At 56.4% G+C, this 27739-nt stretch overlaps 1 protein-coding gene across 5 annotated transcripts in view; it reads right to left on the bottom strand.

The window, feature by feature from the left end:
- Window positions 1-27739, bottom strand: part of ARHGAP26 (Rho GTPase activating protein 26) — a 166247-nt gene that overhangs the window by 115598 nt on the left and 22910 nt on the right. For all 5 annotated transcript variants that reach the window (XR_003253041.1, XM_026063128.1, XM_026063126.1 and 2 more), the window contains exons 2-4: window positions 2525-2620; window positions 921-982; window positions 119-190 (exon numbers count right to left, since the gene is read on the bottom strand). Coding sequence is in view for 4 of the 5 variants with exons in the window: in XM_026063128.1 (XP_025918913.1) it covers window positions 119-190; window positions 921-982; window positions 2525-2620 (230 nt within the window). In the remaining variant the exon portion in view is untranslated. The remainder of the gene's footprint in view (window positions 1-118; window positions 191-920; window positions 983-2524; window positions 2621-27739) is intronic.

Genomic DNA, 27739 nt, shown 5'->3' on the forward strand with positions numbered 1-27739 from the left:
AGGAGGAGGTCTGGAGAAGTTCCCATGGATTTTTCCTCTCCTCAGCCAAGCAGCTCCTGTTCGGAGCGGGCGCAGAGGGTCCCCGAGGAGCCGGCGACTCGCCGCAGGAGCAACCTACCTTAGCAGCGCCAATCTGCTCCTTGCGGAACTTCTCCAGCGGCGTGATGAGCACCTCGCTGGCGTTCTCGATCTGCAGAAAGACCGGCATGAGTCACAACTCCTCTCCTCTCGCGCCTGCACCCAGCTGGACCACGCGCTCAAGCACCGTGGGTGTCCAGCTTAGATCTAAGATACCTGCGCCGCATCGCGGCGTTTCTCTGTTCAGTCCCTCCAAACATACACCAACATTGCAGCCTCCTGGGATGAGGACCCTTTCCTAGGAAAACTCTCCTGCAGCCCACTGAGACCTGCTCCCTTCATCTTCTTCCAGATATACACTGGATTAGGATCCAGACAGGAGACTGAAGATATTTGAACCTTGATATTGATATTTGAGGAGAACCAACTGTTCTCTTTACCCCAGCGTGTCCTACCAGCACYGCTGCTGGCCAGCTGCAAAAAGCGGAAGGGGGATCGGGGCCGTCCCAGCCTGCAGCGCTGCTGTGCACCACGACRGCGTGGACACCACCCCAAGACCTGCTCGCAGGGACGCCCCGGCCAGCGGAGAGGGGCTGCCGGCCGTGGTCCCCTCAGTGCGGACCCATTCAGTGGGGCAGCGGCTCAGTGAYGCGCTGCCGACACTCATCCCTCGAGGATGACTATTCCCATTCTTCTGCACCCACGACCCAGCGATCCGGCTCCTCCACGAGGAGAGAGGTAGGACAGGAGAGGGGATGGGACACCTCCGGCTGCCCTAAGCCCACCAGCCTTGGGCATCCCTGCACCCTCCAGGAGGTGGCCGGTCACCACAGAGCCCATACCATGCGCATCCGCTCGTCTTCCAGGTTCCGGAGAACAGTGGCAAACTCTTGGAGAGATTTGGCTGAAAGAGACATAGCAACAAGTTCAGGTTTTAACACTTTCTTTTTTTTAAACTTCTAACATCGAAGTAGTCATAGCAACACATCTCTAGTGACCGCCMTTCCTCAGGGAAGATACCCCGGGCAGTCAGGCCAGATCACACTGCAGATTAGCTCCAGGCAAGCATAATCCCRACTTTATTAGGAGGTCGGCTGCTTCTTGGAATCCGTGAGCAAGGGAACTGGCTTTCAAACCTTTGGGGAAGCAATACCCCAAACCAGCTAACGAGCCGGGCGACGTTTTCCCAGTGAGCRTGCTGCATTCACTTGAGACACCGCTGCGCACGTCACAAGCTCAGAAGCAGCAGCAGTTTTGGGGCTCTTTGCMCAAGCCTGCCCAGGTTTGAGTTAGCTTCAATTCATCTGTCCCAGGCAAGTCAAAGCTGCTTCTTTCATTTTGCTGACGCACTGGGGAGGGATGTACACACACCAAACAGGAATAGGTGAACCCTGACTGTTTAGAAGTACCGTAGCAGAAGTAGASAAACCAAAAGTTTGATTTTTCCCTGCTACACATTCAGAATATGCTGCCCAGGCCTAAGGCTGCTGGATTTGTACAGTAAAATGAATTATTATGCAGTTCCCACATAGGGGCAGAGCACTGAGCAGGCTTTTTATCCTCTCTGTCCTCTCCCCTAGAAACGCTTACAGCTACCTACAAAAACGACTGGCAGCAGAGCAGCCACAGCCCCACRTTCCCACCTCCAGAGAGAAGGACAGCGCGTTAGTCCCGAATCTGCTCTGCCCAAAGGACAGTCGCTGATCAGCCCGACAGCTTAACACAGGCCTCAGCTGCRCTCAGCACACAAGTGACAGTTCACCGCACCAGCTGCATCTCAGCAAGAGGACTTTGATGAGAAACTGTTTTTGCCACAAGACCAAATACAAATAAATGAGCAAAGTGTTTGCACAGGAAGCTCTGAAAGTTCAACTTGTGTAGAAGTGTGATGATATTGAACAGAGTGGGAGAAGTTGCTCCTCTGAGCCTAGCAAAGACTGCACCCACCTTTGGTAGAGCCAGGTTCACAATTTGGAGAGCACTTCCAGGCTCTCGATGGCTTGTTCACGTGGACAGCGAGTGCCCGAGGTGTCCTTTCCCTACCACAGCCCGGCTAACTGGACTGCAGTTTGTCTCGCTTCCAGATCACAATCCCTTGTAGTACGTCTAGCTGTGACTACATCCCCAGATCACTGCTCTCAAACGGGAAAGGGCAAACGGCAGGATAATCTAGATGGTTTCAGATACGGACAATCTTCTTCCTTGCCTTTCCGACAGGGCTAGATTTAGGGCAAGAAACTACAATGGTTCTCCATGCGAAGGCTTTGCCAACATTGAATTAAAAGGCATATGCATTTCCATAGGGCAGGAAAGATTTCAGAAGAATTTCTGGGCCTCTTGATATCCGTGTGTGTATTTCTATGTCGTGTACTATGAGCTCTGATCAGCCCACGGATCTGGAGCACAGCTTCAGTGCTACCCATTTAAACCAACACCCAGCGCTTACCTATGCAGATCTCATCATCCGTCTCAGCGTCACCTATGCAGCGGAATTTGAATTCATTTAGGGAATCTGCAAATTTCCGCTTGGCTGAGGACAGATCTGTCGAGAAAGGAGAGAGAGAAAGGAAAACGCAGATATTAAAGATGGTATGACCCAGACAGTCGCATAACCTGAGCCAGCAAATCCCCTGGGAGGAATCTGTGCGATTTGGGCCCCCCCGTTGCAATCCCAGCTCCAGCTAACCCGATGGGAACACTGTCCTTGTCCTTCGCGTGCGCTGCGGGATGGCTGCCTTGCTGAGCCCCACGCCGACGACCGCCTCACCACACTGTGGGAGACGTAAGCTCAAAACACCTCAACTTATCACGAAAATCCTCTGGGACCTCAGGCCCAGGGGCGTGCGAGCCCTGACACGCTGCCGCAGGGCTGCGGCGGCTCCTGGGCTGCCCCCAAAAGTCGCCAATTCAGCAGGCGCTCGCTACGCCTGGAAAGAGCTCGCCGGAACGACGGCTCTGCTCACAAGTGTTAACGCGCGGGTCTATTACTCTGCAAGTCGCAGATTCTCTCCGAGATCTGAATCCTATTAAGTTATTACTTGGAACGAGCTGAGCCGAGCCGGGATTGGCTTTTYGAACCGGCCCCGTAACCTCACCCACGCAAACACAGCTGCCGCCTGGGCACCCCGAGGCCAGCCGGCTTTGACGGGAGCTTGTACTCGAACAACCTGAGAGCCTCAGGGAACACAAACAGCATTAAGAAGACGCTGTGCTGAATCCCCTGTGTAGTATGCCTTCGCTCGGAGTTCCCAAAATTCAGTGATTTTTCTTCCTTTCCGAGCATAGGTGCAAAACGCGTGCACGCACGCACAAAGGCTGCTCCCCCCTCTCAAACGCTTGCAAGCAAGCGGATAGCTGCGAAGGAATCCAGGAGCTTCTCTTTCCCCGTGGGAGAGGGGAGCTTAAAGCTTTTCCCAAGCTTCAGAGCTGCTCTCCAAGCGCCTCTGCCGAGATCCCCGGGGCTAAGGCTGCCCGCGTTTCAGCACACGAGCGGAGCTGCGCCGGGCTGGCTTTGCAGAGCTAGCCTCCTCGAGCAGCAGGGAAACGCTAAAACGCGCGAACGCAACGGAGGGGACGAAGCGCGGGAGGCGCGGGGGCTTGGCCGGCAAGCAGGACGAGGACGGCTATTCCCACCGTTCATCAGGCTGCTTCACCTTTGCGCTGCTCCTCGGCAGCGGAATGGGGACGGCCGGGACAGCCAGGCCCACGGAGGGGGACGGAGAGCCGGGGTCTGGACGGCGGCATCCTCCCCGATAACAACGAAACGGCGTTAAGGGCTCGCGGGGCCGCTCCTCTCCCCAGGGGCGCCCAGGCTGCCCGCGGGGCATCCTGCCGCGCTCTCCGCCGGCCCGACGCTACCCTGACGGCACCGCGTGCTGCAGATCCCCCGTCAAAACAGCTCCGCCGCGACGGCACTCGCTGCCGCGGCTTTCTGGGCACAATCCAAGCACCGCATTCYGGCACGGAGCGGAGGAGCGGAAAGAAGCTGGTGCAAGGTCTGGGCGAGAGCCAGGCTCACCCAGCCGCCGGCCTCCGGCGGGACAGGGAGCACACCGGGGTCAGCAGTGTTTGCTTTCCGAGCAGCATCCGCTGCTACGGCCGCCCCCTCCATCCCCGAGGTTACATGCAGCGAGAGAGTCGGGCCTCCCCGCAGCGCCGCCGGGAGCAGGGGGCAATGCACGGGTGCAGCTCATCACACGCACGCCAGCGAGCCTCGAGCGGCCACCGCCGCGCTCGCCGCGTGCTTTGGGGTACAAGCCGAGCACAAGCGCTCGCAGCAAAGCCGAGAAGCCCGCAGAGACAGCGCGACCCTCAGCGTTATCCCGCGGGGCGTTACGGCAGCGGGAGACAGGAGACAACTTCCAGGGCACGGCGATAAAAGGAGAGCCGCTCGCAGCTACTGGCTGAACAACGGGATCAAGCCACGGGGGTAAAGCAACGGCTAAAATTAGAGGCAGGCTGGGCCCAGAAAGGAGGGCGGCAGCTCTCCTGCCTCTCCACGCCGCTCGGGAGGAGCGACCGGCGACAGAGCTACCCGCTGCCCCGCGCAAACAGCACCGCTACACCCATCCGCGCTGCTGGAATCCGTTCTCCTAAAAGCCTGAACTTTTGGCTAACATTTTGGAAAAAACAAGCAAAAAGCTCCCGCGGCAGCAGTCGCGCCGCCRCCCTGCGGCGTTGCCCCAGCCCCAACAGGCAGCACGAGGGCAGCAAGGCGCGCGGGACGCAACGGGGAGCGCAGCCCGCGGGCGAGACGGGACAGTCCGCAGCTCTGCGGCGCGCGGGCGCTTTCTCGAGGGCCAGGAGCGTGGTTTTACAACGGCGCTGAGACAGCACCACTGCTCTCTACTGGAAAGGGCCCCGGCGCCCGGCAAGGGGTGGAGGAAGAGGGCCCAGCACTCTCAACGCCAATGGTTTGGTGGTCAGCAACACGGCCCCAAGGGTCAGCCGAGAGGACGATCCTGGACACCGGAATATGCAAACAGATTTTTTTTTTTTTTCCTCCAAGTTGGAAGTCCTCAACAAGAACGGCTGCCTTTGCCCTGGGATCGTGCCTTCAGAGCAAATGCGCGGCAAGTCTCAAGGCTCTTCATGCCAAAGTTCAGCTCGATTTCATTGCACAGCAGATGGGATACAAGCAAGGAAGTGTTTCTTTTGTGAGAGATCTTTAAGCTATAAAATAACATTTACACCCAAAGCAAACCCAGGCCAGCTGGGCCTCGGTTGTACATAGCCTTGCTAAGGTCTTGCATTTGCAAGGCCACTGCTGAGTCTTCGTTCAGAGCCGGCAATCCTGTCCCTCGGCCGTAGCACCCCACTCACCTACCGAAGCTGATTTTTCATTTGGATTTGGGATGAGCAAGCTCAAAATCCTACAAAGGCTCAAGAGAAACTTCTGCTTTCTCTTGCGTGCGAGTTAAACCGCGCAGATCTCCACACACGTGAGCCAAACGCGGGCTGCGCCAAAGGCTGTGAAAGCTTCGCTTGCCAAGTTCTCTAGCTGGTTTCATCGATCAACCGCAAAATAGGGCAAAACCACCACAAAGCCAGAAAAATCTTTCTCCGTGAGCAATGTGACCAGCTCGAGGTTTGGGCACCACTAGATGGTGGTCCTGCCACGTCAGAAGSGAGGCAGGGAAGGACGGATCCCGGCTTGGGGCCAGCAGCCTGCAAAGCCCGTGGGGCAAGGGGCCGGGTGTGGGGCAGAAACGGGGGCGTTTCTCCCACCCCGACACAGCGAGCAGGGCAATAAAGTCTCTGGGAGGACACCACCGTCCCAGCCGCTCCAGGCACGATCTAGCAATCCTGTTCTGCCCATTAGCACCAAGCGCAAGTTTTCCACGGGATGCCCTGCGGAAAAGAGCCCAGCAYGGAGCCGGCAGTCCCTCGAACCCTCCCCGCTGCCCCGGAGGCACATCGCAACCGCAGGCAGAGCATTCACACGACAGCCCCCGCTCCGGGCGGGAGGATTTCCAAACAAGTYGCAGCTGGGATGATGCAACTTCGCAAAAACATCGAGAACGGAGCAGACGCCTAACACACGCCCCTGCCTCAGGAACRTGATTGGTTTTGGTACCGTGCCTTCTTGCATGCCGTTAGGCAGATGAAAACAAGACACTCTGAAGCCCTGCAGTCGGACTCCCCTCTCCTACGACCATTTTGTCCTGGCTTTATTTTCTGGCACGCTGTCACACCAGGAAAAGGCAGTGCTGGGCAGGGCTACAGACAGCCGAGCYGGGCCTAAGGGCACGATAGAAGGATTTATGGGGGCAATAAGGGAAAGCGGGACGAGCATCTGGCAAAACGGGCAGGCGAAAACAGAGCAGAAACCGCACGCACAGGAGGTGGCAATAGCCCAAGGAGCTCGGCAAGCTGCAGAAGCGCTGGAGCGGCAGGAGGGTGAAGCACGACGCCCACCTCTCCAGCAGCTACAAGGGGTCTGGACCCACTGGAAAGCCTTGGTGAAGTCCTGGGCACGTCCTCCTGGGCATCCTGGATATCGCAGCCCACGTGGAGCAGCGTGACAGCCAGCTCCCRGGATGAGAGGGAAAACGGAGCGGAGAAAGTCGCAGAACAAGCAGTGGGGAAGCAGAAATCTGTCTCACGTGAATATGTATTGCTTTACTGAGATGCTACCACAGCTGGGGCTCTTCTTCCCTTTGACGCCACATCACGCAGTGAAAGTACCTCAATTTGGGGTCAATGCGTTCAGTAACRCGTTATGCTAAAATAATAATTAAATCTGCAATTACCTAAGTTCACTTTCTTTCCTGTCCTCCCCTCTGCTCTAAGGCGGGAGAGCTCTTGCCCCAAATTCTGCTTTGTCGATTACTTATTCCCTTTCTGTCTTTACTTGTACCATCTTCTCGGTGTCTGTGCCAACRCAGYCTTCCTCTGAGACGCATCCAAACASTCCCTGCTCCGGGCACTGGTGTTTCCCAGCAGCGCTGACGGAGATAGCACGAACCCTTTAAGAAAGTTAACTTGACAAAAACCAGGCRCAGGCACCACGCGTCGGCGGTTCAGCCGCGTAACTACAGCAACCAACGGCCCAAGCAAAATGCCCTTTTAAAAATGATATATTGGCTCGTTATTACAATATAAGGTTACCAGCTACAGTAGCATTCTCCTTTCGGAGAACTTTGCCCTCCCTGGAAGAGGAGTTTTTGCAACTTAAGAGTGCCAAAAAGGGAAAATTGCGGAAGGTGGGGGAAGGAGGGACACGAAGGGAGTCGAGAGCAGCGACACCCAGGCCGCCCGGACGCGGAGGCACCGGCAGGCTGGCGCTGCGCTGCCTCGGCCGTGACGAAGCGCCGCTTCCCGCGTTCCCTGCTGCGGCGGTTCATCCCCGCGGCTGCGGCTGCCCGGCGGTGCCTCGCTTCCCGGCACCCCGGCCTCAGCCACGCAAGAGCCAGGTGCAGGCACGCAGGCTCGGAGCCGCCTCCGTGCTCCTTCCCCCGGCTTACGGCACAGGTCACGTTTGCTGGCAAGACTGGTGCGGGGGAGCAAGAAGGATCAAAATCAGGAAGCCTATCTGCATTAACCTGATCCTGCTAATTTTTAACCATCCCGGTCTTTACTATTGCTATTTTTATGCTACRCTAGCACGTAACCTCCTGGTGCAGGGCAGGACGTGCTCTGGCAGCATGGGGCCGGAGGCTGCCGGAGCAGGGACACGTCGCGCTTCCCGCGGGGACGGCCGGCGCTCCAGCACAGCTCCGGCTCGGCTCTCGTCCCTCTATCCAGCGCTCCTGCAGCGCAGCYGGGAGAGACCCCCCACGCCRCCGCCGCCGGCCCCGGCTAGCAGGGCCCGCCGACCACGGGCCGTCGCCCCGGGCCCTGCCCCGGCCGTCCACCCCTCGCACACGTCTCTCTGCAACGCTTGTTTTCATCTCGTATTTCCTTGYTCTTTCTTATCTAAAGCACCGTGCACGCACCGCTCGGGAGGAGAGGGAGGACCGGCCCAGGTTTGGGTTTCCCAGCTTTGGGTTTCCGTGACGGGCGGGAGCGCCGCGGAGCGCGCGTGGTGCTGAACGTGCTGCCGGGCAGTCGCTGCTGCTCCGCACCAGCCCGATCCACGCGCTTGCCTCACCCCCTTCCTCCGCTCTTCCCTCCCGCCCCGGCCCGGGAACCAGCCCCCTCCTCCACCGCTATCCGTATTCCTGCTTTTCCGCCCAACAGCAGAGAAAGCCAAACCAGAGGGGGTCAGCCACGACGTCCCTGCGCGAGAGCCGTGCAGAGGACCCATCGCTGCTGTCCCACGCGGGGACGTTCAGCCCCGTCTCCTCCCCTGCCGCCGCGCGCAGCCCTGCCCTAGGCAAAGCCCGTGCACAACTCGGCGCGCAAGCAGAGCCAGGCCGGCGCGCACCCACGCTCGGGGCTGCCGCTCGTCCTCCGGCGTCTCTCATCCTCTTCCTCAACCCTTCAGTCAAAGCATCTTTCTGGGAAGTGGCTTCTGGGACCACAGTGCGATTGAAGTGTTTTGTTTTTAAATTAAAAAAAACAAAACAAAACCAAAAAAAACCCCCAGAAAGTCCCTTCCAAAGAAGTTGGGAAATACTGCAAAAGGCCACTGACAAAACGAAGACGTCATGATTTTGCAACCCTCTTCCGTATGTACGCGAAGGAAATGCCATGGGAGCCGCGGGCTCCAGCCAGCTCCGCGCGGCCCGGGGAACAGCGCAGGCAGGACGGCGGCAGCTCCTGCACGAGAGCGGCGCCTCAAAACGAGGGGGGTCCCGTCCAGCCCCCCCGCCCAGCTCCCCGTGCAGGGCGGCTGCACACACCCGATTCCCCGGTTCGGACGACTCCACTCGCACGGTTTCTCCCGGGAAGCCCCCGCACGGCCTCGGCGCTCACCACGAGCGGCTCCTTCCCCTGCACCGACATGCAACTCTTTCCTGAACTTTATTCCTCAATTAGACGTTTCGYCTCTCCGCAACCCCCCACACCTAGTGCCTTCTCTCTCTCCATGTTCAGGCTTTTCAGGCTTTCCGCGAGGCACACAGAGGCGCGGGGCACGGGGAAGCTGAAAGCCCAGGCAGATGGGCACAGGGGAACTTTAACTTGAGCAAAAACCTAGGAGACTAATAAGGGTCTGAAAAGAGACCGCAACTGCTCCACTTGCACGTTTCTTCTGTGGGGTGGAAGGGAACCATCATCACGGGACACAGACTGACAGCAAACGGCTACAACATACCAAAATTGGACGTGAAAGAGCCCGTGTGAAAGTTCCCACGTTGCAGAGCTGCTGCACCGGCTGCAGCATTAATCCTGATCAGAGCCACCGAGCGAAAGGGCCCCGTCTCCTCCCGGCTCGCGTGCCGAGGAGCTCCGAGGGCTGCTCGCGGGGAGGGGATCCACAGCCGGCCATTGCCCGCTGCTTCCCCACGCACACCGTGCAGACTCCATGCATCATGGAGACCCCGCACATTGCAGACATGCCGTGCACTGAGCAGACCCTGTGCACTGCAGAGACACCACGCATCGTGCAGACCCTACGCCTTGGGGGGATGCCGGGCATCGCGCAGACCCTACGCCTTGGGGGGATGCTGGGCACCGTGCAGACCCTACGCTTTGTGGAGACCCCGTGCATCGTGCAGACCCGCGGGCCAGGCAGACCCCACGCGTCGGGCAGGCTGTGCCAGGCAGAGAGCGCCCATCGGAGAGGCAGGGAAGCCCGGCAGTGCTCCAGGGCAAGGAGATTCCTGCTCCCCCTGCTCTCACCACCTCACAGAGTGCCAAATCCAACCTCGATTTTGAATTGGTAACACGCCTAAAATGCATTCCCTGATCACCTAGTCTCTGTGGTCTCTGGCACAAGCCCCTCTTGTGAATGACAAGTGAACTGCAGCCTCAGGCTTCTTTGAAACGTTTTCAGAGTCGTTATCTAGCGCATCTCTCACAGCACTTTCAGCATTTGGTTCTTCTCTCGCGGCCGCGGTTTGGGGGGGGGACACGTGATGGCAGGACGCCCAGGGAAATCTCCAGTGTTCGCAGGTGCAAACAAGCGACCTGCGAGAGCCGTACAACGCCTCAACTAGAAGATAAATTAACTTTGCACGGAAAACACCCTAAAACCACCCACCTCCTGGAGTCCCGCTGCGGGGATTTTGAGGGCGTGGGAGGGCAGCGAGGACCAGCTGTGCACTGCTGCAAACGGGAAAGCACGCCCTTTCCTGGAAGCCCGCGCGGCGGCTCCGCTTCGCCGGGGTGGGGTGCGAGGAAGTGGAATTCCCTCTCGTTACCGTTCCTGCAAACTCCAGCGTCTTCTCACGGCGACCAGCGCCCAGAGCAACGTCGATTTTTTTTCTGTGTTTATTTATAGACGCTCGGAGCTGCTCTGACGAACGAGGGGAAAGCCGGCTCCCCCGCCGCTCGCCTGCCGATCCGTGCAACCTTCCGGCTCGCGAAGGYGGCTCTTCCGTGGGGCTGGCCGCAGCAGAGCCAGCCGGGGCCGGCAGGTCTACGGGACGCAGGGGCACGGACACACGGGTGCCAGCCCGGCCCTCCAACGCGCAGCGCCCGCGGGGAGGCTCTTTCGTCGGCCAGGCTGGGTCTGGACCCAACGTTCAGAGGAAGCGCCGGGGTCCTGCTCTTGGATTTGCCCYGGCTCCATCCCGTCGCCTCCAGTTGACACCTACTACCCTGTTCCCCTCGGGTCCCCCCCGTGAGCGGCTTGTCCTCCTCGCCGCGCGCTCTGCCGCGAGGACACCTCCACCGAGCACACGCGTTTCCCCTCCCTGATGGGGCCAGGCTGCCGAGGAGCGTTTTGGACGCAGCTCGGAGCRACTCCTCCTTCCCCATGGAGCACGCTCCGGCCTGCACGCAAGCCACGCAGCGCTCGCCTGGGCCTCCCCGACACGCCAGGCCCCGGCCACGACGGCAGCCGCCCTTCGGGTACCTCCAGCCCTCGCGGTGGGAGAGCAAGCGGAGGCAGCAGGCGCCAGCGCTCCCGTCCTCCACCTGCGTCCCGCCTCCCGGCGCGGAGAGCCAGCGGTGCGCCCAATGCTTTGCCTTTCGGAGAGCCTACCGCACCTTCCGGGGCTCGAGCTAATGGGAAAGGTCAATAAAACTACAAAAATACACGGCAGATGAGGATTCTGGCTGGAAGAACAAAGCGACGCTGCTATTTCTAGAGATGGGTAGGGGGAGGATCATCACTATGCAACCAAGAAACCCAGAACAGAAGCTTTCAGAAAAAGCGTTGACTGGGATCATCACCAGCTGCCAAACACAAGTTGTAGAAGTTTAATGATCAGAGTAAACACGCCTGCGTAGGACGCAGCACCTTCACGAGCAGGAGCGGTGGCCGGCTTCGGCGTCCTGTGCCACCAGGCGCAAACCCACGGACACGTGCGCGAAGCCACCTGGACCGAGTGCTCCAGACTCCTCTGACCAGGTTGGGGGCGGGGGGGAGACACAACCCAGGGGACTTGGGGAAGGGCCGCGGCTGGCCCTGCACCGCTGTTCGAAAAATCAGGTCAGCCAGAGGAAAAACCACGGCTGACGGCTTACAGAAACTGGGAACTCGGAACCTCCCCCAAGCTTCGTTTTCAGCTAGCTCGCTATTTAAGTTGCAAAAAGGAAAAATAACGCTGGCTCAGCAGCATCGGCAGGCACCTCGCGCACCTGGGACSGGGCGCGCCGGGAGGGCAGCGGGCAGGACGGCCTCCGCAGGCAGGGAAGGTCAAAGCAGCCAGCCTGGTAACCAAAATGCACAGCAAGATGCGGGAGCCAAGGGTTAACGTTACTGCAAAGGCGACGCAAAAGATAACGATGCTGATGAGGCCAATGACACGTCCGTGAGTCAAGTTTCGACCCTTGCCATGTCCAAGACTTCGTGCTCTGGCACAGAGTTGTATTTCTACACTTCCTGTCAGAAAAGTTGCTTAATAATCTATATTTAATACCCACTGGGACAACAGGAACCGAAACTCCTGACCCTTCCTTCCCTCGGCCCAGAAAGGAAGGATCCTGGGGAGCGCAGCGGCAGCCAGGAGAGCCGGAGCAGCGAAGCCGGCCCCGAAGGACGCGCCACGACGCGCTGCCACATATTGGATTTCATATCCCTTGCAAAACCTTTCCGGAAGAGGTGAAGGATGCGCAGGCAGTGCAAGRATTCCCTTTCRCCATGCCCTGGCCTGTCCTTTGCCRTTGCCACATCGCTCCGCAGTGGGGATGTGCAGCTCCTGCCGTGATGCAAACGCAGGTCACGCGCTGTCCCCTTCCCCGGCGCATCAGCGGCTCCGACGCAGGAAAACCRGGATTCTGGCCTGCAGGTGTTCCAGTGCAGCTTCCTCCAGGGACGTTCAGAAGACAGGCGTGAATACATACACAGCTGTGCATGTGTGCGCGTATGCACAGATACACACACACGTACACGCACGTATTTCTGCACAGAGCCGGGCAGAACGCCCTGCTACCGACTCAGAGGCGGCCGCTGAGCAAGAGCAGCTTTTTCAAGGAAGCCTCCCCRGCTATCGGAAGACAGCTACACATTTGCTTTGCATTACAGCCCTTAACAGCTTCGGTGCACGATCAGCCCTGGTCACCGTCCGGCGAGACCAGCTAGACAACACCCAGCTGCAGCAAGCAGCAGCTCTCCCGGCCGGCTCCCCGCGGGCCAGCGCCCGGCAGCGGCACGGGGCCGAGAAATCCCGAGCCGGGACGGCGGCTCTCCCACCCCGCAGCCCCGGGAATCAAAACCCCGGCCGCAAGGGAGACGCAGGTCTGCACGCAAGTCTCTTCAACACGCAGCACGCTATAAAAGCTGTCAGTCTGGGTATTTTCAATACTATACCGTGTTTCAATAGGAAGAGAGAGCGATAAGGGGAGAAGCGAGGCTCGAAGCAAAGGACRGCCTGACCCTCCACGCAGCTGTTACTGCCTTTTGCAAGCCCACAGGTCTCCCTTGGCTCTGCCAGGGCTGTTATCGAGCCAGTGAAACCCCTGGAGAGGTACCGACAGCTAAGCGGAGCCTCGCTAAGCCCCGCTCAGCCGTTGCCTCCGCGCTCCTCAAGGCTCGGGGCTAGACCCAGAGCCCTGCTGGCGCAGCAGCTGGGAAGTATAACGAGAACRCCTGAAATGTGCTTTTTGGAACATCTCAATAGGAACCGCCTTGGCAAAGAGACTAACAGCCATCAGCAGAAGATAATCACGCACTCCAAAACTGGACCCAGTTCCAGTTGCGTCAGCCGCCCCCGGCAGCTCTGGGCCACCCGTGGCCCCAGGAACGGACCCTCCAGACAGGCCACCGCCGTAACGCCCTGGTGTCCAGCACAGCGCTGTTGCTGGAGCTGCGCGGGGAGCGCTGGCCGGCGGCGGGGAGCCGTGCCGGCCTCTCCACCCGAAGCCTCGCGCCAAGGAGCGTCGCGGGGGGCAGGCGCCCTCAGCCAGGACCCTGCTACCGGAGGGCTCCTGTGAAAGCTGGAGCAGGTCAAAGAGGCGAGGACCGTGAGYGCAGGCCACGGCGTTCGAACGCCGTCGTGGCTTCACGTAGCTCAGCCGAGCGAGGAACCGCACCAGCCCGCTCCGAAGGGGCTGCATCATCGACTCGCACACATCGCCTCCAAGCACTCGGATGATCTCCTCCGTATCGTGGCAAGTCCTCGCACAGCTGTAGCTCCAGGCGCTTGCAGAGAGCCCCTCAGCCATGAAGCAACCAGAAGATGCCCGTGGTTGAAACGGGAGACGGTGCCGCACTATCCTGCCTAAGAGCGATTCCCACCGCTCAGTCCCTCCCGCCCCTGGTGCCCACATACCCATCCCGTATCCACAAGGCTCAAGGCAGCGTATCCCCTCCGAGGGGGAAAAATGACGAAACACGGAAWTCCTCCAGCACGTAAGGGGACTCTGCCATCGCAGGGTTTAGCCTGGCTGGTCCGCAGAAGGCAGCGTTACAACCACCACGTCACCAGCACCCTCGGCATCCCCGCGGGAGCCGGGGAGAGCAACGGCCCCGAGGGAGAGAGGCTTCTTCCCACCGCCCTGGAACGGGTGAGAGCGGGAGAGCGAGGAAACCCGGCTCGGGGGCGGCCAAGCCTTGGCCCAGCGGGAAACACCGAGAGAACAACTTTCAGAAAACACCAGGCTGAAGGCGGATGATTTACGAGAGTTCTGGGCTCTATTTTCAAACACGAGTCACGATACTGGAACCAGGTCCTCCCTGCCACACCACAGCCTCCGCGCGATCCCGCATCTCCTAGTGAACCGCTGCAACGCAGGCATCGGCCAAGATGAACTAAAGCTTTCAACATTTTGCTGCGTTTGGGTTTTATTTTTCCCGTGTCAGCCCTGCCAACTCAACCTCCACCAGCTCTGAAACGAGAGCAGAGATGACCGGGAGCTCCGTCCCGCGGCCGTCGAGGCTGAGCCAGAGCCGGGGGGAGAAAACTCCCCTCTGCAAACCCTCTGCTGTCCTGAGGACGGACGGTCTCGTGGCTGAATCCCAAAGCCTGCAGACAAGAGGTCTGGGCCTATTCCCAGCTCCGTCACTGGGTGGTAAAAATATGGACAAGTCTCTTCGTTTCCCTGCGCTTCAGCTCCCCCCCCTGCACGACAAGCCCTGCCTCCCCGGGACRACGGGGGCAAAGCCCCCGAGCCCGCCCAGCGCTTCGGGATCTGCGCACAGMGGACACCACCGCAGTGCAACGTCTTGGTGTCACCAGGCATCGTCTGCCCGAGCTCAGGGGATAGAAAATATATACACAGAGTCCCTGGACAATGCTGCTCAGCGACAGGCCTCAAACGAAAATATTTTAACATAAACAGTATAAATTATAGAGCGACAATCTAAGTAGAGCATGTTTTCCCCAGGAGAAAGAGAAGCGCAAACACACTCATTGTTTTCRAGCAATTTCAACCATGCAACCGTTGCTGCCCTAGAATTCCTGAATTTACAGACCTCTTTTTTGCCTGCAGGATCCCAGGGCACCGTGCCCGAGATGCAGTCACACGCTTCTTTACTCACCGCTGAATCAGAGCCACCTCGGGGGCTCAGCACAGGATTACTTCCCAGGACACRACTTCAGGGCAGCGTGCAGACGGCTTGGTAGCGGGCGACCCGAAAGGGCAGCTCTCACCGCCAGCGGTTTGCTGATGACACCAGAAAGGGGACAGTCCTTCGGAGCTCACGCGCAACGTCCTGGGATGACGGTCTGATGCCTGCACGAGCGGCCGAGAGACCCGGACCGCAGGGAGCTGCTCCCCGGCCTGCAGGAGCAGAGGACGGCGGGGCAGGCACCCGCATCAGCTCCTCCCGCGGCCACAGCAGGGTGCCAGGACGTGGCTTCATGTGGCATCAGCCTCAGAAGGGGCTGGCTGCCTCCCCCGGCCGCTCTCCCCGCTGCCTCCGTCACCTCGGGACCAGCACGCCAGGGAGCTTGCTGACCCTGCTGGAAACCAACCCAGCGACACCCGGACGCGACCACGCTTTGAGCAACGCTCAGCTCGCTGCACGGCCTCCAAAATCGCCCGCAGGAAGGASAGGGGAGACTCGCGCAGCCAGGACAGGGGCGTCTGCGCAAGCGGTGGCCCTCTCGCCAGCTGGCCGAAGCCGGCCACAAAACCGCGCCCCGCGGGCACGCTTCTTCACCCACCTCAGCTGACCCACACCGAAACTCCCCCGGCGCCACCCTCCCCGCGGCCCAGGCTTGCGCGGTCATGCCCTCTCTTGCGTCAACGCCGGCACACGTGCAACCGGGCAGCGTGCTGTCACATCCAGGCAACCGGCCTCCGACGTGCTCAGGTGAGGAGGTATCCTGAGACCAAGCAAGTCACTGCGGGTGCTGGAGGGAGCAACAGAAAGCAATCCTCTTCCTTACTTAAGGAAAATCCAAACCTTCCACTCATTTCCTCTGCCAAGCACAAAGGCGCAACTTGGAAATTCTCAGTGACGTCGTCCCTTTTGTTTTCCTTGCCCCGGTGGCTCCGAGGGGAAGCCGTAACTCCAGCCTCTCTCTTCTTCAACCTTCATGACTTAATCCCCAGGGCTGGCRGGGGAAAGGCGGCGGAGGGGCACGTCAGCAGGCACCCAGCACACGCGAGCACTGCGGCTTGGCGCGGACCTCAGACAAGCCACGGTCAGGAGGAGCTGCGGAGCCTGGCACGCTCCCTGCGCTCCGTTTTTAAAGCTGTGCAATTACAGAGCACGGCGAGGGCTTTGCCGGCCCCGACAGGAGGCAGGAAGCCGGAGAGGTCCCAGGGAGCAGAAGCAGAGCGTTTGCAGAGCGCTTGTTTTCTGGCGGTGACCTGCAGAGCCCTGGGTGTGCCTGCCCTGGCGCAGCAAGAGCCCAGGCTGCTGTCGTCACGCTCACGTCCACCCGACAGGCACCGTGGCTCATCCGAAAGGCTTTCGGGGCAGCTGCGGGTTTCCAAGGCCGAGGAGCCGCATGCATCGGCACGGCGGCAGAGGAGGGATTTGCACGCTGAGAAGATCCCCCCGCGGGAGGAATGTTAAGGCACTGCTCTGGGGCCAAGTTGGGCTGATGCCCTTCAGAGAGCTCTCGCTTATACCCGTTTCCCAGCCAAGCAGGGTCCCGGCAAGCACAGCACCGCTCCCTCCATCCCTTTCCAACCTTGCAAGGCGCTCAGGGACCCCACCGGCTCTCCCCTCCCGAGATTTGCCTTGCAATGTTCCCGTAGGTGCTGTGAAACAGCCCAGAGGCAGCAGGACGGAGGAGCCAGCTCTCTGGGTTCCCTCCAGTCGCAATGCTCCATTCGGCCCACGGAAAACGCAGGGGGACGACCGCCGCGCTCGGGTGCTCTCACCGGCACACCTCGGGATATCCGGCCCTACCTGGCGCTCAGCTTCCTGGCATGCACCGATTCCTTGGGAGGAGGCGAGTCGGCGAGTGCAGGTTAACCCAGGTAACAGCTGCTACAGCTCGTGGCCAAAACAGCCCGATTACAGCCAGTGAAGGATGCTCAGGAAGCAGCAACACGGTGTCTGCCATCGCAGCGAGCGAGTGCCACAGCTAGCGACCGGCACGAGTCGGGGCACGCTGCAAAACGCCCAAGGAAGGGGCTGCGGTGGGCGAGCCTTGCGGGCAGAGCGGGCACTGCAGCGCGGCCACCAGCCCCGGGGCGCCCAGAGGCCACCCGAACACGGGAGCAGAGGTTTGGGAGGGGGACACGCCAGCATAACTACGGTCAAGCAACTCAACCTCATAACAAGGGCCTTGTGCCTAAAAAAAAAAAAAAAAAATCAGTGTTTATAAGCACAAAAATCATATTCAGCAACTGTACAGGCCAGGCTCCCCTGGGGCACAGTCCAGCGCCTAGTGTGGTCAACACGGAGAGTCGGGTCAGCATCATTAAAAGCGAAATWTGTTTCAAGATGTTTAAATCCTCCTCCTTTGCACTTTACAGCAGGGGTTAGCAAAAGCACCGCTCTTGCAAGACACCACAGGCATCCAAGGCCAAACCAAGCTGGGATCAGAGGCAACCTCCGAGCAGCTTTGAGTCACAACTAGCAATGATGTGTTTATTTAATAACTTCTCAGCCAGGTGGTTGGAGTTAATCAGTGATTTAGTACTGGACTAGAGTTGCTGGCAGGTTCTGCCTTTGAATCATCATTCAAGCTAAAATAAAACAAAACAAAAAAACCCACAAGAATGGAGAATGCCCCATCTCAGATGTGTATTTCTTTCACTGAGGTAAGTTCATGCATAAAAGCATGTGAAAAGGCTGCACTGGAACTGTAAAGATAAAGGTCTCAAGGGCAGGACACCAAACAGAACACGCTTACACTGACTGTGTGCAACAGGCACTAACACTCATTATTAAATACTTAATGTCGTGTTCTTTCGGCTTTCGCCTTTAACAACAGTAAACTAACCCTAAAGACAGGTACAGAAGAACGCAGATTACTTATGAAGTTCAGAGAAGAAAGTCCTTTCACAGCAATGGCTTTGTGTTTCACTTCCTAAAAAAAATAAAAAATAAAACATCCTCTTAACAAAGACCTGAAGCCTGAAAACAGAAGCCGCTCAGCAAACGGGAGGGACAGCGATTACACGTGTAGGAGATGGGAGGAAAAGGCAAGGAGACAAGAAGCCAGGCTTGGGGCTTGTCTCTCCGGACCACAAAGTGCCCGAAGGAAAGCCGTTAGAGACGTACGGGAGATGGATGTGGAGCCTAGGTCCCCCTAGGAAGGGATTACTGAGTATAGAGACTTATTTTTTTATTTGCACACATTCCAGCTGATTTTACAAGAAGTTATCTGAAGATCTGAACAACCTCTCCAAAGACGTCTTGATTTAGGCAGAGAGTCTAGGCACAGACGTATCTGTACCTCGGTGGAGCCTGACACCTCAGCATAACTAGCTGCTGGTTTTATTGCCTTTACTCTATATAGCCTTCAGCTGCAGTTTAATGGTCAAGTCTCGTCTCACCTGTGCACGTGAAGAGGACAAAAGCTGCGGACAGGGGGTTTTGCGATCAGAGTAGGCGTTTCGTGCAGGCAGCCAGAGAGATAAGCCTTTCCGACCACAGAAATTAGTCAGTCTGACTCAAGTCCCACAGAGCTGAGCATCAGCTCTGCACAGGCTCGCCTGACAGGTCTTTCCCAACTTTAATATTTATGAATCCCTTTAAAAGTCTCCCGTGTCAGTTATAAGTATCATTAGATAGGAGAACCGAGTCCTCTTTGCCAAAATGTAGCTGTATTTGTTTAAAAAGGCTTGGATACAAGTATTTACATTGGCAGCAGCATCCTTTTTAAAGGAAAGCACCACGAATTTACTCACAGGAATAAAAAAAACTGATGTGGCCAAGGTCTGAAGCTCCATTTTACCGTGGCAAGTTTAGAAAGCCATCATTCACTGGGAAATACAAACAGAAGGGCCGGGTGGTGTCACGGGCAGGGCGGCAGAGCGCGAGCGCTGCGGCCTCTACGTCTGGAACCGATCAGCCCGGTGCCCTTTGGTTTACAAAAGGATCCTTACTTCACACTCCASATTGACTTTTGGGCACCAGCAAGTAAAACAGCTACCGCAGAGACAGGATACAGCACTGGAAACAGAAAATCCACCATAACAACTCGTCTGCAGTAACAAGCCTTAAGGCAAGATGAGAAAAAAGGTAAAGGAAAATTTTTACTACGGCATCTGCTTGCAGACACAGCGAAAGCTTCCGACCGCCACGCAGGCAGCGCCGAGATGCACAGAGCGTCTCAGAACACCGCAGACCAAGCGGGAGCCGATTCCTAGCACGAGAAGGGCACAAATCGCGCACGACGGCGCCCATCCTCGCTCCTCCCACGGGAACACAGCCTCCGAGCTGCACGCGAACACCACGCGGCCATCCCAGCCCATCCCGTCCGAGGGCAGCTCCCGACGCTACGGGTTAGGAAACGCTATGGTTAAAAGAAAGCCCAAACCTGCCCCAGATCAGGAGTTGGAAGCGAAGGCTGCGAGGGGAGGGAATTCCACCAAAGAGCAAGGTCAGCAAATAAAACCAAACCCGCTTTGCCGCCTGCGCTTCCAGCCACTCGCTGCTCCCCGCGCGGCAGCAGCCGGCCGGAACGTCCCGCAGACGGCACTGCCGTCCCTCTGCAACCTCACGGACGCACACAAGCCTGCCGCTGCAAGCCGTGGACCCGCGCACCAGCCCACGGGCGCTCCTGCCGCGCGCCGTGCAAAGGGCGCTGAGAAGTCCAGAGGGTCCAGCCTGCCGACCCCAAACATTTCCCAGAAAATCAGTGGTGTTAAAGCAAGCCCCAGAATTTCCCAGAGGCCGGCACGTGACAGGCCGCAACCAGCAAGAGCATCGCGGCAAACAACGGACACAAATAAAACGGAGCTCTCCAGGAAAGCTAAGAGGCTCATGCAACGCCACAGGCTCACCACAAAGGTGAGGTCCAGGCCACATGAAGCGGCCCGTTATCAAGACGATGCTGTGGCTGGTTCAGTTACAAAGCCTGCACCTGGCTGAGGTGTTTTCTTTATGTGGTTTTGCCCACTTTTCAAGAGCGTCCAGGTTCCTCGGTCTGCATGAGGACACACGCTATGATAAACAGCATCTTGCACTGACCAGTTGCACCTCAAGAAAGGCTGTATTTCCCACATCTTCCTCCAAGAGGTCCTCTGTGCTCAGAGAGCCGATCAGTGCTTCACACTGGGAGCTCCTCCTCCTACGGCAGGAGGCATCCGGAGAGGGAGGATGCTGGAAAGGGCTGGGAAGCTTTCAAAGGAAAACAGATGCAAGGTGAAGGCACTGCGCAGGTTCTCACCGCAAGCGAGGCTAATTGCCCCGTCCTTCCCACTAGCAAGGAGTTGCTTTTCTGCAATGCACATCCTATTCCAGCACCTCGGAAAAAACAAATAAATACCCCTCTATGAATCATGCTTCAAGGAAAAAACACAGAATTGTTTGGACATGCTAAAACACAAGAAAAGTTAAGTGCTCTGTCCAAGACAGCTCGAAGATTTAACCTTCAGGAGCTGCCACAGCTTCTACTCAGTCTTTCACTCCAAGCACTAGAGCATGTTGTGCTGCTCTTCAGTCAATGCATCATCGTATGCCTCGCTTCACACACTCAAAGTAGATTCATACGACAAAATGTTTGCCAGAGGGACAGAGAACCTATTGTAGAATGAATAGGACTATTGACTGAGCTCAAATAGCAGATCAGATCTGAGTAACACGCTGAAGACACGAATTATTTTCATGGTATTTGAAGAGATAAAAGTTCTGTGCTTCACAAAAGACAAAGTCAGTCTTGGCGAAGGATTGCCTGGTTACACAGCTAAGCTTATTCCCTATTCCCCATCAATCCAACACCACGGCCATATCGCTTTGTCCCCCACCCCCAAATCAGTAATGTTCCCAGTTATTTTGGGAGTGCTGCCAGGCCAGGATGTTTTTCTGAAGCTCTCTGAGATTCCCGATGAAAGGCACTGAAGATCCAAAAGAAATGAAGTCCGAAGGACRGTCAGGTCCCTTGGGAATACTGTTGGACGTCCCAAAAGAGGGAGGAGGTTTCCTTTTGTTCAGCAAGCGAGCCTAGGGGAAGCCAGATGATAACCTCCCTTCGCAGCAACAGGAAGGGCAGGCTACGGACTTGAGGCAGCCACCGCATTAAAACGGCAGCCTCTTCAAAGCGTGTATAACCAAAACCCAAGACGATGCGTTCTCCAGCGCACCGCGAYGGCATTGCCTCCTTCCCACCTCCTCTCCGCCACCGCGGAGCTCCTCCTGCCAGCTCGTGCCTGCCCCCCCGGCGGACCCCCAAGCCTCTCCAGACCCACCTGCCTGAGCAGCGGGTTGGCTTAAATCCTCTTTTAGTCAAGATCCTTCCTGCCTGCTCAATCCGAGAGAGAATTTCTGTCTGACTTAAAAAGACTAAAAGTAGGACAGTTCAGTTTATTTGACCTGAAGCTTAAAATTGCTCAGTTTGCATGCTTCCACCTTTCAACAGCCTCGTCTGAAGGCAAAACGAACTGCTGTACAGTGAGGAAAAGCATGTTTTATCAGTAATGAGTTTTGGTCTGTGTATCACCGAGGGCAGGTGCGTGCCAAGGAAGAAAAGAGGGCAATTTTAGAAAAAGAAAGCAAGCAAGAAGCAAGCCCCTACCTAGTTTTTGGAATTGGGCTTTTATTTGCTTTGGACAGAGAAGCAGGGAAGAGGAATGCAATCGCCTTTTCCCACGGATCTCCGAAGTGAAGAGCTGCAGAGAAGGAAGGAAGGAAGACTGAAGCCTAATCTCGTCACCGCTTTTCTTTGATCTAGAAACAATTAACGCTCAGCCCAGACCCCGGGTGCTGCCGGAGACGCTGCGAGGCGAGGGGCAGTCCGGGACTGCGGCAGAGCCCGGAGGAAGAGCCAGCACCGCACCAGGGAGTTGGAAAGCCGTCCCTGGGACCGAGGCACAGGCTGATGCTAAGGTGCCGCTTGAAAGAAAATTTTAAAGTCGTTTTAAACAGATTCAAGGAGGTAAACGCTGCAGAGCTTGCAGAAAGCGACCGAGATGCAAACCGAGGAAAGTTCCTCTCGAGCCCTTGCAAGCACCGTTTTAAGTCCCCGTCACAGAAGGAAGCAAAGGAGGAAAGCGAACGCGCGCGGCCAAAACTCTTGACTCGAGCGCTGCGAGAAGTCATCGGATGCCAGCACAGCAGCCGCCACCTCCAGAGCCAGTCACTCCGCCCCGGCCAGCTGAGCGGGACGCGGAGGCTTCCTTGGCTATGCAGCAGTTTTATCAATTATATTATTTTATGCACATAGAACAATCTGCATGCAGTCCGACAAGATCACCGTCCCGGCCAGCACAGAGCCGGCAGGAGAGGACGCCTTCTCCCTGCACGGATAGGGAGCAGCCTGCCTGCCCCCCACGTTACATCCTCTCTTAATGCTTCTATTTACAAATTGTCCTAATCTCGAACATGAGGTTTACTAACTCGCTCAAAAGAAGTCAGCGATAACCGCTGGAATTCAAGGTTGTTGTGAATCCTGGGTGTGCATCCCAGGCGTTTCTCAGGCTGGTGAATTTGGCCTTGCATAATATCCTGTAGCAGCAAGTCCCAGAGTCTGATAATACACTACAAGAAAAATTACTTCCTTTTATTCATATTGAACTTGCTACTCTTCTATTTCCAGCAGCTGCCTCCTTATTTCAGGAAGCTAATCATTAATTAGAGCCCTCTTCCCTCTGCCCCCTGCCTCTTTTCTGAATTAAAATCAATTCTAATCYTTTTCAGTTTCTGGACATTTTAGTCCTGTCTAGACCCTGCTTTGCATTTGACAAGCTCTTGAGACCGAGTACAAGCCTCACTAACGTATTTCGCCACACGGTTCTCCATCCTTCCTGTTCAACTTTTCTTAACATTTGCCCTTGCACTTCCTATTAAAACAAAATCATAACAGCAGCTTTCATGACACAGATTTTTATTGCACAGTGACCGAGACACTTTAGAAAACTCATTTCTACAAACGTCTCTCTGTTAGGTCCCCTCTGCGCTGCCCCGCTGAGAAAAAGCGTAARTGGCAAAGGTAGTTAGAGAGCCGGCTGCAAAAAGCCTGCAGGCCCCTGTGGGTCACTGTCATAAAAAAGGGATTACTCCGCGCATTCTGAGGCTTCCATCCATGCGGAAACTTGACTTGCAGTTACAAACCTTCAATAACCACTTTGTTAAAAYAGTATTTCAATACTTACTTTTCACATCATTTGGGATCTATATGAAAGTCATTCTTGGTATCTGAACTACATTTATAATGATGAACCTCACTTCAAAACCATCGAAGCTTAAGAGTTTACAAAGATGCAACACAGTTCTTGGGGAAAAGAGCACAGTTAATTCCAAAACCAGTTGCTGAGTTAGCACATGCTGTGCAAACACGTTCTTAACCATCGCAGAGCAGCTCGCTTTCCACGGGGCACGGCGAGGCGGCCGCCCGAGCCCCCCGCGCGCGGGGCGGGAGACGAGCACGGACACGCGGACATCGCTACGCAGGGCAGCGGCCGCCCGAGGCCCCCACGACAAACACGCTCTATTGAAACCGCRGTGGGGTTTTAGAAGAGATCGAGTGCAATCTACCCGGAGCCCGGCCACAGCCAGGTCCCAGCCACCAGCCTCCTAACGCGGAGGCAAGGCGCGCCGAAGCCTCTCCGAGCAACCCGGGCGCGGGACAAGGGGGCAGAAGCAGCTGCGGAGCCCTCACCCCGCATCGGACACGAGCGGGGTCCCCTCTCGGAGCTGACCGCCGGCCTCCTGGCACGCGGTTCAGCAAACGCGGGCGCTTTGCAAGAGAACTGCGGCAATTTAGATCCCCGCAAATGTCAAGTTGCCCTACCGAGCAAAGGAGTAACACACCGAAAGCCTGCGCGCCGCTGAAGAGTACGTCCAGAGTGCAGATAGCTCAGTAGGTTCATCTAAAAAAGTAATCAAAAAAATAAAAATAAAATTTTACTTTTTTTGCAAGCAAACCTAATTGTGAATTTATTCCTGTTAAGGTATCTTACTGTGCTGCACAACCTTTAACATAAAATGCCCCTTACCAGATGCCAGCAACACTTTCTCCCGAGGGTCAGCAAGTCAGAGACCCACTAGGGGAAGAAACGCGCTTTGCTTACGAAGCCTGGCAAGTCATAGCAGACCYGGTGCAAGACACTGCTTTTGAGGAGGACCAGCGTTTTGCTCCCACGCTTTTCCACATCTGCTGGGGCACCGGCTTCTGATTTACCTCGCGCTGCCCGCACTAGGAAGACAAAAACGCTGATCCTGCTCCAGCCTGCTGAGCACCGCTGCGACAGCCCCGTCGGCAGCATCGTAATGCACCTCTTTCCCCCCCAGCAGCTGAATGAGCACACAAAATCCATGCTTTCACTGTAACACAATGGGAAAAGCAAATTAAGCCCTGCAAAGCGCACTCCCAGCTCGCGCTGAGATAGCTGCTATGCCAGGAAGCCATCTGTTTGCACGGTGGCTCAGCTTACCCATCCCTTCTGCAAAAGCTGGTGACAGACAGGCACGCAAACAAGCGGACCGTCACCGAGCTGCAACAGCAATGCTTCAGCTATCCGCCATCTCCGCTGCTGGCATTTCATCCGCCCAGTCCTCTTCCCGAAGGGGCTGTCGCAATTCCAGTGCTTAGGCACGTGAAGTGCTAAATGGTGACGGGTTCAATCATCTTTCCATCCCTCCAGGAGGGCGAGATACACACCTGCTACCTTGAAAACCCAGGGCTACCACAGGGAGGAATTTTGGACCGTTTTCAGCTTCCAGGTACCTTTAACTTTTGGGCTACGCTGCCGGCAGACGTTCGCCGAGTAGAAGCAATAACGCAAAGCCGAGCACGTCACGCCATCCCGCCCGCCCCAGCGCGAGACCCAAACTCTACGGCTCAAACGGGCCAGGAAAGGGTCGCCCAGAGAAAAAGGAGCATCAAAACCTGACACAGGTGTGAGCTTCGCTACAGCCGAGGGCGCGACTGTTTGACGCTAAAAGCCACCTGCAGTGTTTCCATACCATGCACCGAGCAGGATATCACCCCACCGGTTAAACCCACGGCAGACTTGCCTGGCCCCCAACCCTCGGAGTCCAGGAGTTCTTCCATAAACATGGTAAAAGACGAGAACGCTCCCAGCGGAGCCAGTTAAATGCTGCAGAAAGGAGCGAAAGCATATCATAAACCTATCAGGCAACAACCCACGAGGTTGTCAGCCCTTAGCAAAGGAGCACCCAGTAACGAGGCAAGGTAATCGCGGCGCTATCCACGGCTCCTGCTGGCCCTGGAGCATCCCGCCGGGCGCCCAGGACACGGCCCAAAGCCCGGGCGCCGCGGGAAGGGACGGCAGCGGGGCGGYAGCCTCACCGGCACCCCTCTTCCCACCTTTGCAGCGGGTTTCCTGGGGTGCAATCCATGCCCCAGGGACGGGACGGGATCCAGGCCGCCCTCCCCCTTTCTGGCACCGGCCCGTAACCCGGAGAGCGTTTCACACCCCTAGCAGCTCGCCTAGCAAAACCAAACAAAAAAGGTTTCTCCGCTTCCCCACCCAACTACCATAGCTGGCATTTTTCCCTGTGTTTATTTTTGTTCACATCCTGGTGTTGTTTTATAGCAGAGCTCCCCGGGGCCCTTCCTAACCCATAATCTTGTCAATAAGTAACTGCTGGTGCCTGGCAGAAAGGGTGCTGGCAGCCAAGCGCCCGTGCGGGGGGCCAGGGAGGCGAAGCAGGCTGCTGCAGGAGCCACAGCCGACACACCGGGAGCCACTGCAGGTGGGAGCAGATAAGGTCTTAAACTAAAATCGAATGCAAATGTTCAACGTGCTAAAAGCAGATGAGGGCAGTGTCAGAACAGCAAACACGGATGACAGCTTAAGTACCCGGAAAACTTTAGGGAATGGGCAATGAAACAGAAGACTATCGCTCTAGTTAGTATTTCCAAAGGCAGCATACATACAAATAAAAAACGCTGTGATAATTCATGTTTGCGGCGTTGCAAGCTTGAAATTATGAAATATTTTTCTATTTATTCAGGACAACAAGGATTTAAAATACTGATTTTTCACTCCTCCTGCTGCAAGATCCCCTCTTGCCGCCACGCTGCTCCACCAAGAAGCCCGGTTGGAAGAGGCGTCCCCAGGGTGCGCGCTCCTCCCGGGACACGCTGCTCCCGCGGAGCCTGAGCCAGCGCCCAGCCCAGTCCATCAAACACCAGCTGCACACTTAACACGGCCCTGTATTTACTCGCACAATGCTGTGAACAAAAAAGGTAGTTCACAGGCTAAAAATACATCCCAGGGAAGAAGCAGGCATGCCAGACGTGCACGTATTAGGAGGTGGCTGCCTCGAGCTCCCATCACCAGTGCCGGCAACTAGAGGCCACAGAAGTTCTCGTGATCACAGAAACGACAGCAGCAGACAGGCTGCTACCCGAGCATGCCCTGAATCAGACAGGCTGCCCMGGACCCCCGCGCGGGGACACCGTCTCCTGCCCCAAAGCTGCCTTTCTGTGCATTTAAAAGAAAGGGGAGCAACCATCATCCAGACCTCTCTATGCCGTTGACATGAGGAGCAAACAGAAAGAGTACATATACACACACACACGTATATTTATACACAAACACACATGTATTTACATACACAGGGACTCACGTCTATATCCATATGAATYGAAGAGATCCTACAGGAAGGATGCCAGCAGGCGGGAGGGACGCAGGTGCCATGCGCGGTATCTACTGGATCGGTTGCAAAACATGAACTATTTGTGGTCATTAAAAATAGCAAGCCTCTTACAAGCGCACAGTTCCCATGTCCTTTGCAAGCCCGATACAGACGGTCTTCAAGAAGGCAGCATTTCCCCAGAAGTTTCAACGGGAAATGGCATTTGCCTTCACAACCTCTTCCAAAGAGGCACAAGCTTTATTTTGTACTGCAAAGCTGTGCTCCTGTTTCCCCACAGCAAGAAGTCACCCGATCGCTCTTTTAGTACATATATATATAAATGCATTAAATATGTACATTTACGTACAAATTGCCTACTTCATGGAGCCCCAATTTCTCTGGATTTCACAAATAGTTGTTACAGAAGGCAGGATGGAAATGCCATATTTTGTTGACAACTCTTTTTCCGCAGCTCCTTAGCTGTGGAGGGGCAGGAGGGCAGATACAGGATAACGTTACACGCTCCTTTGGTAATTATGATTTCTCCTCTGAGCCTTTTCTGCTTCTTTTTCTTTTTAAACCCTGAGAAGATGACATACAGAAACAGTGCAGATTACCCTACTCTTGTTTCCATAATAATTCATTTACTGGAGCCTGGAATCACATTTCATTACAATAAAATGCTCTGTCTGAGACAGTTAACCAATTTAGAGGACACTAATCCAAGAGAAATTTGCTTCCGAATAAGTTAATAACCCATTAGTAAAATGGGATGCCCAGGACCAAGAGCCAAGGGTAATTTTCACGCGAGCCTGCCTGTCGGACCGGGAGCAGCACGGCTCACGTGTTCGTGCTCGCTGTGCCGGGACGGGTTTGCTTTTGCAGTCGCTCTTCTGCGGCAGGAGCCTCCAAACCAGACGCCGTGTGCTAACGCCGAGCGAGGGCACAGATTACCTCACGCAACAGCCACGCACCTGGATTAGTTTGTTATTAAATCTAATCAGTTAATAGCCAGCCCAGCAGGGACACTACTTGATTTCCAAAGAGGAAGGC

This window comes from Apteryx rowi, unplaced genomic scaffold, assembly GCF_003343035.1.
Source record: "Apteryx rowi isolate R43461 unplaced genomic scaffold, aptRow1 scaffold_2, whole genome shotgun sequence".
Classification (NCBI taxonomy): domain Eukaryota; kingdom Metazoa; phylum Chordata; class Aves; order Apterygiformes; family Apterygidae; genus Apteryx; species Apteryx rowi.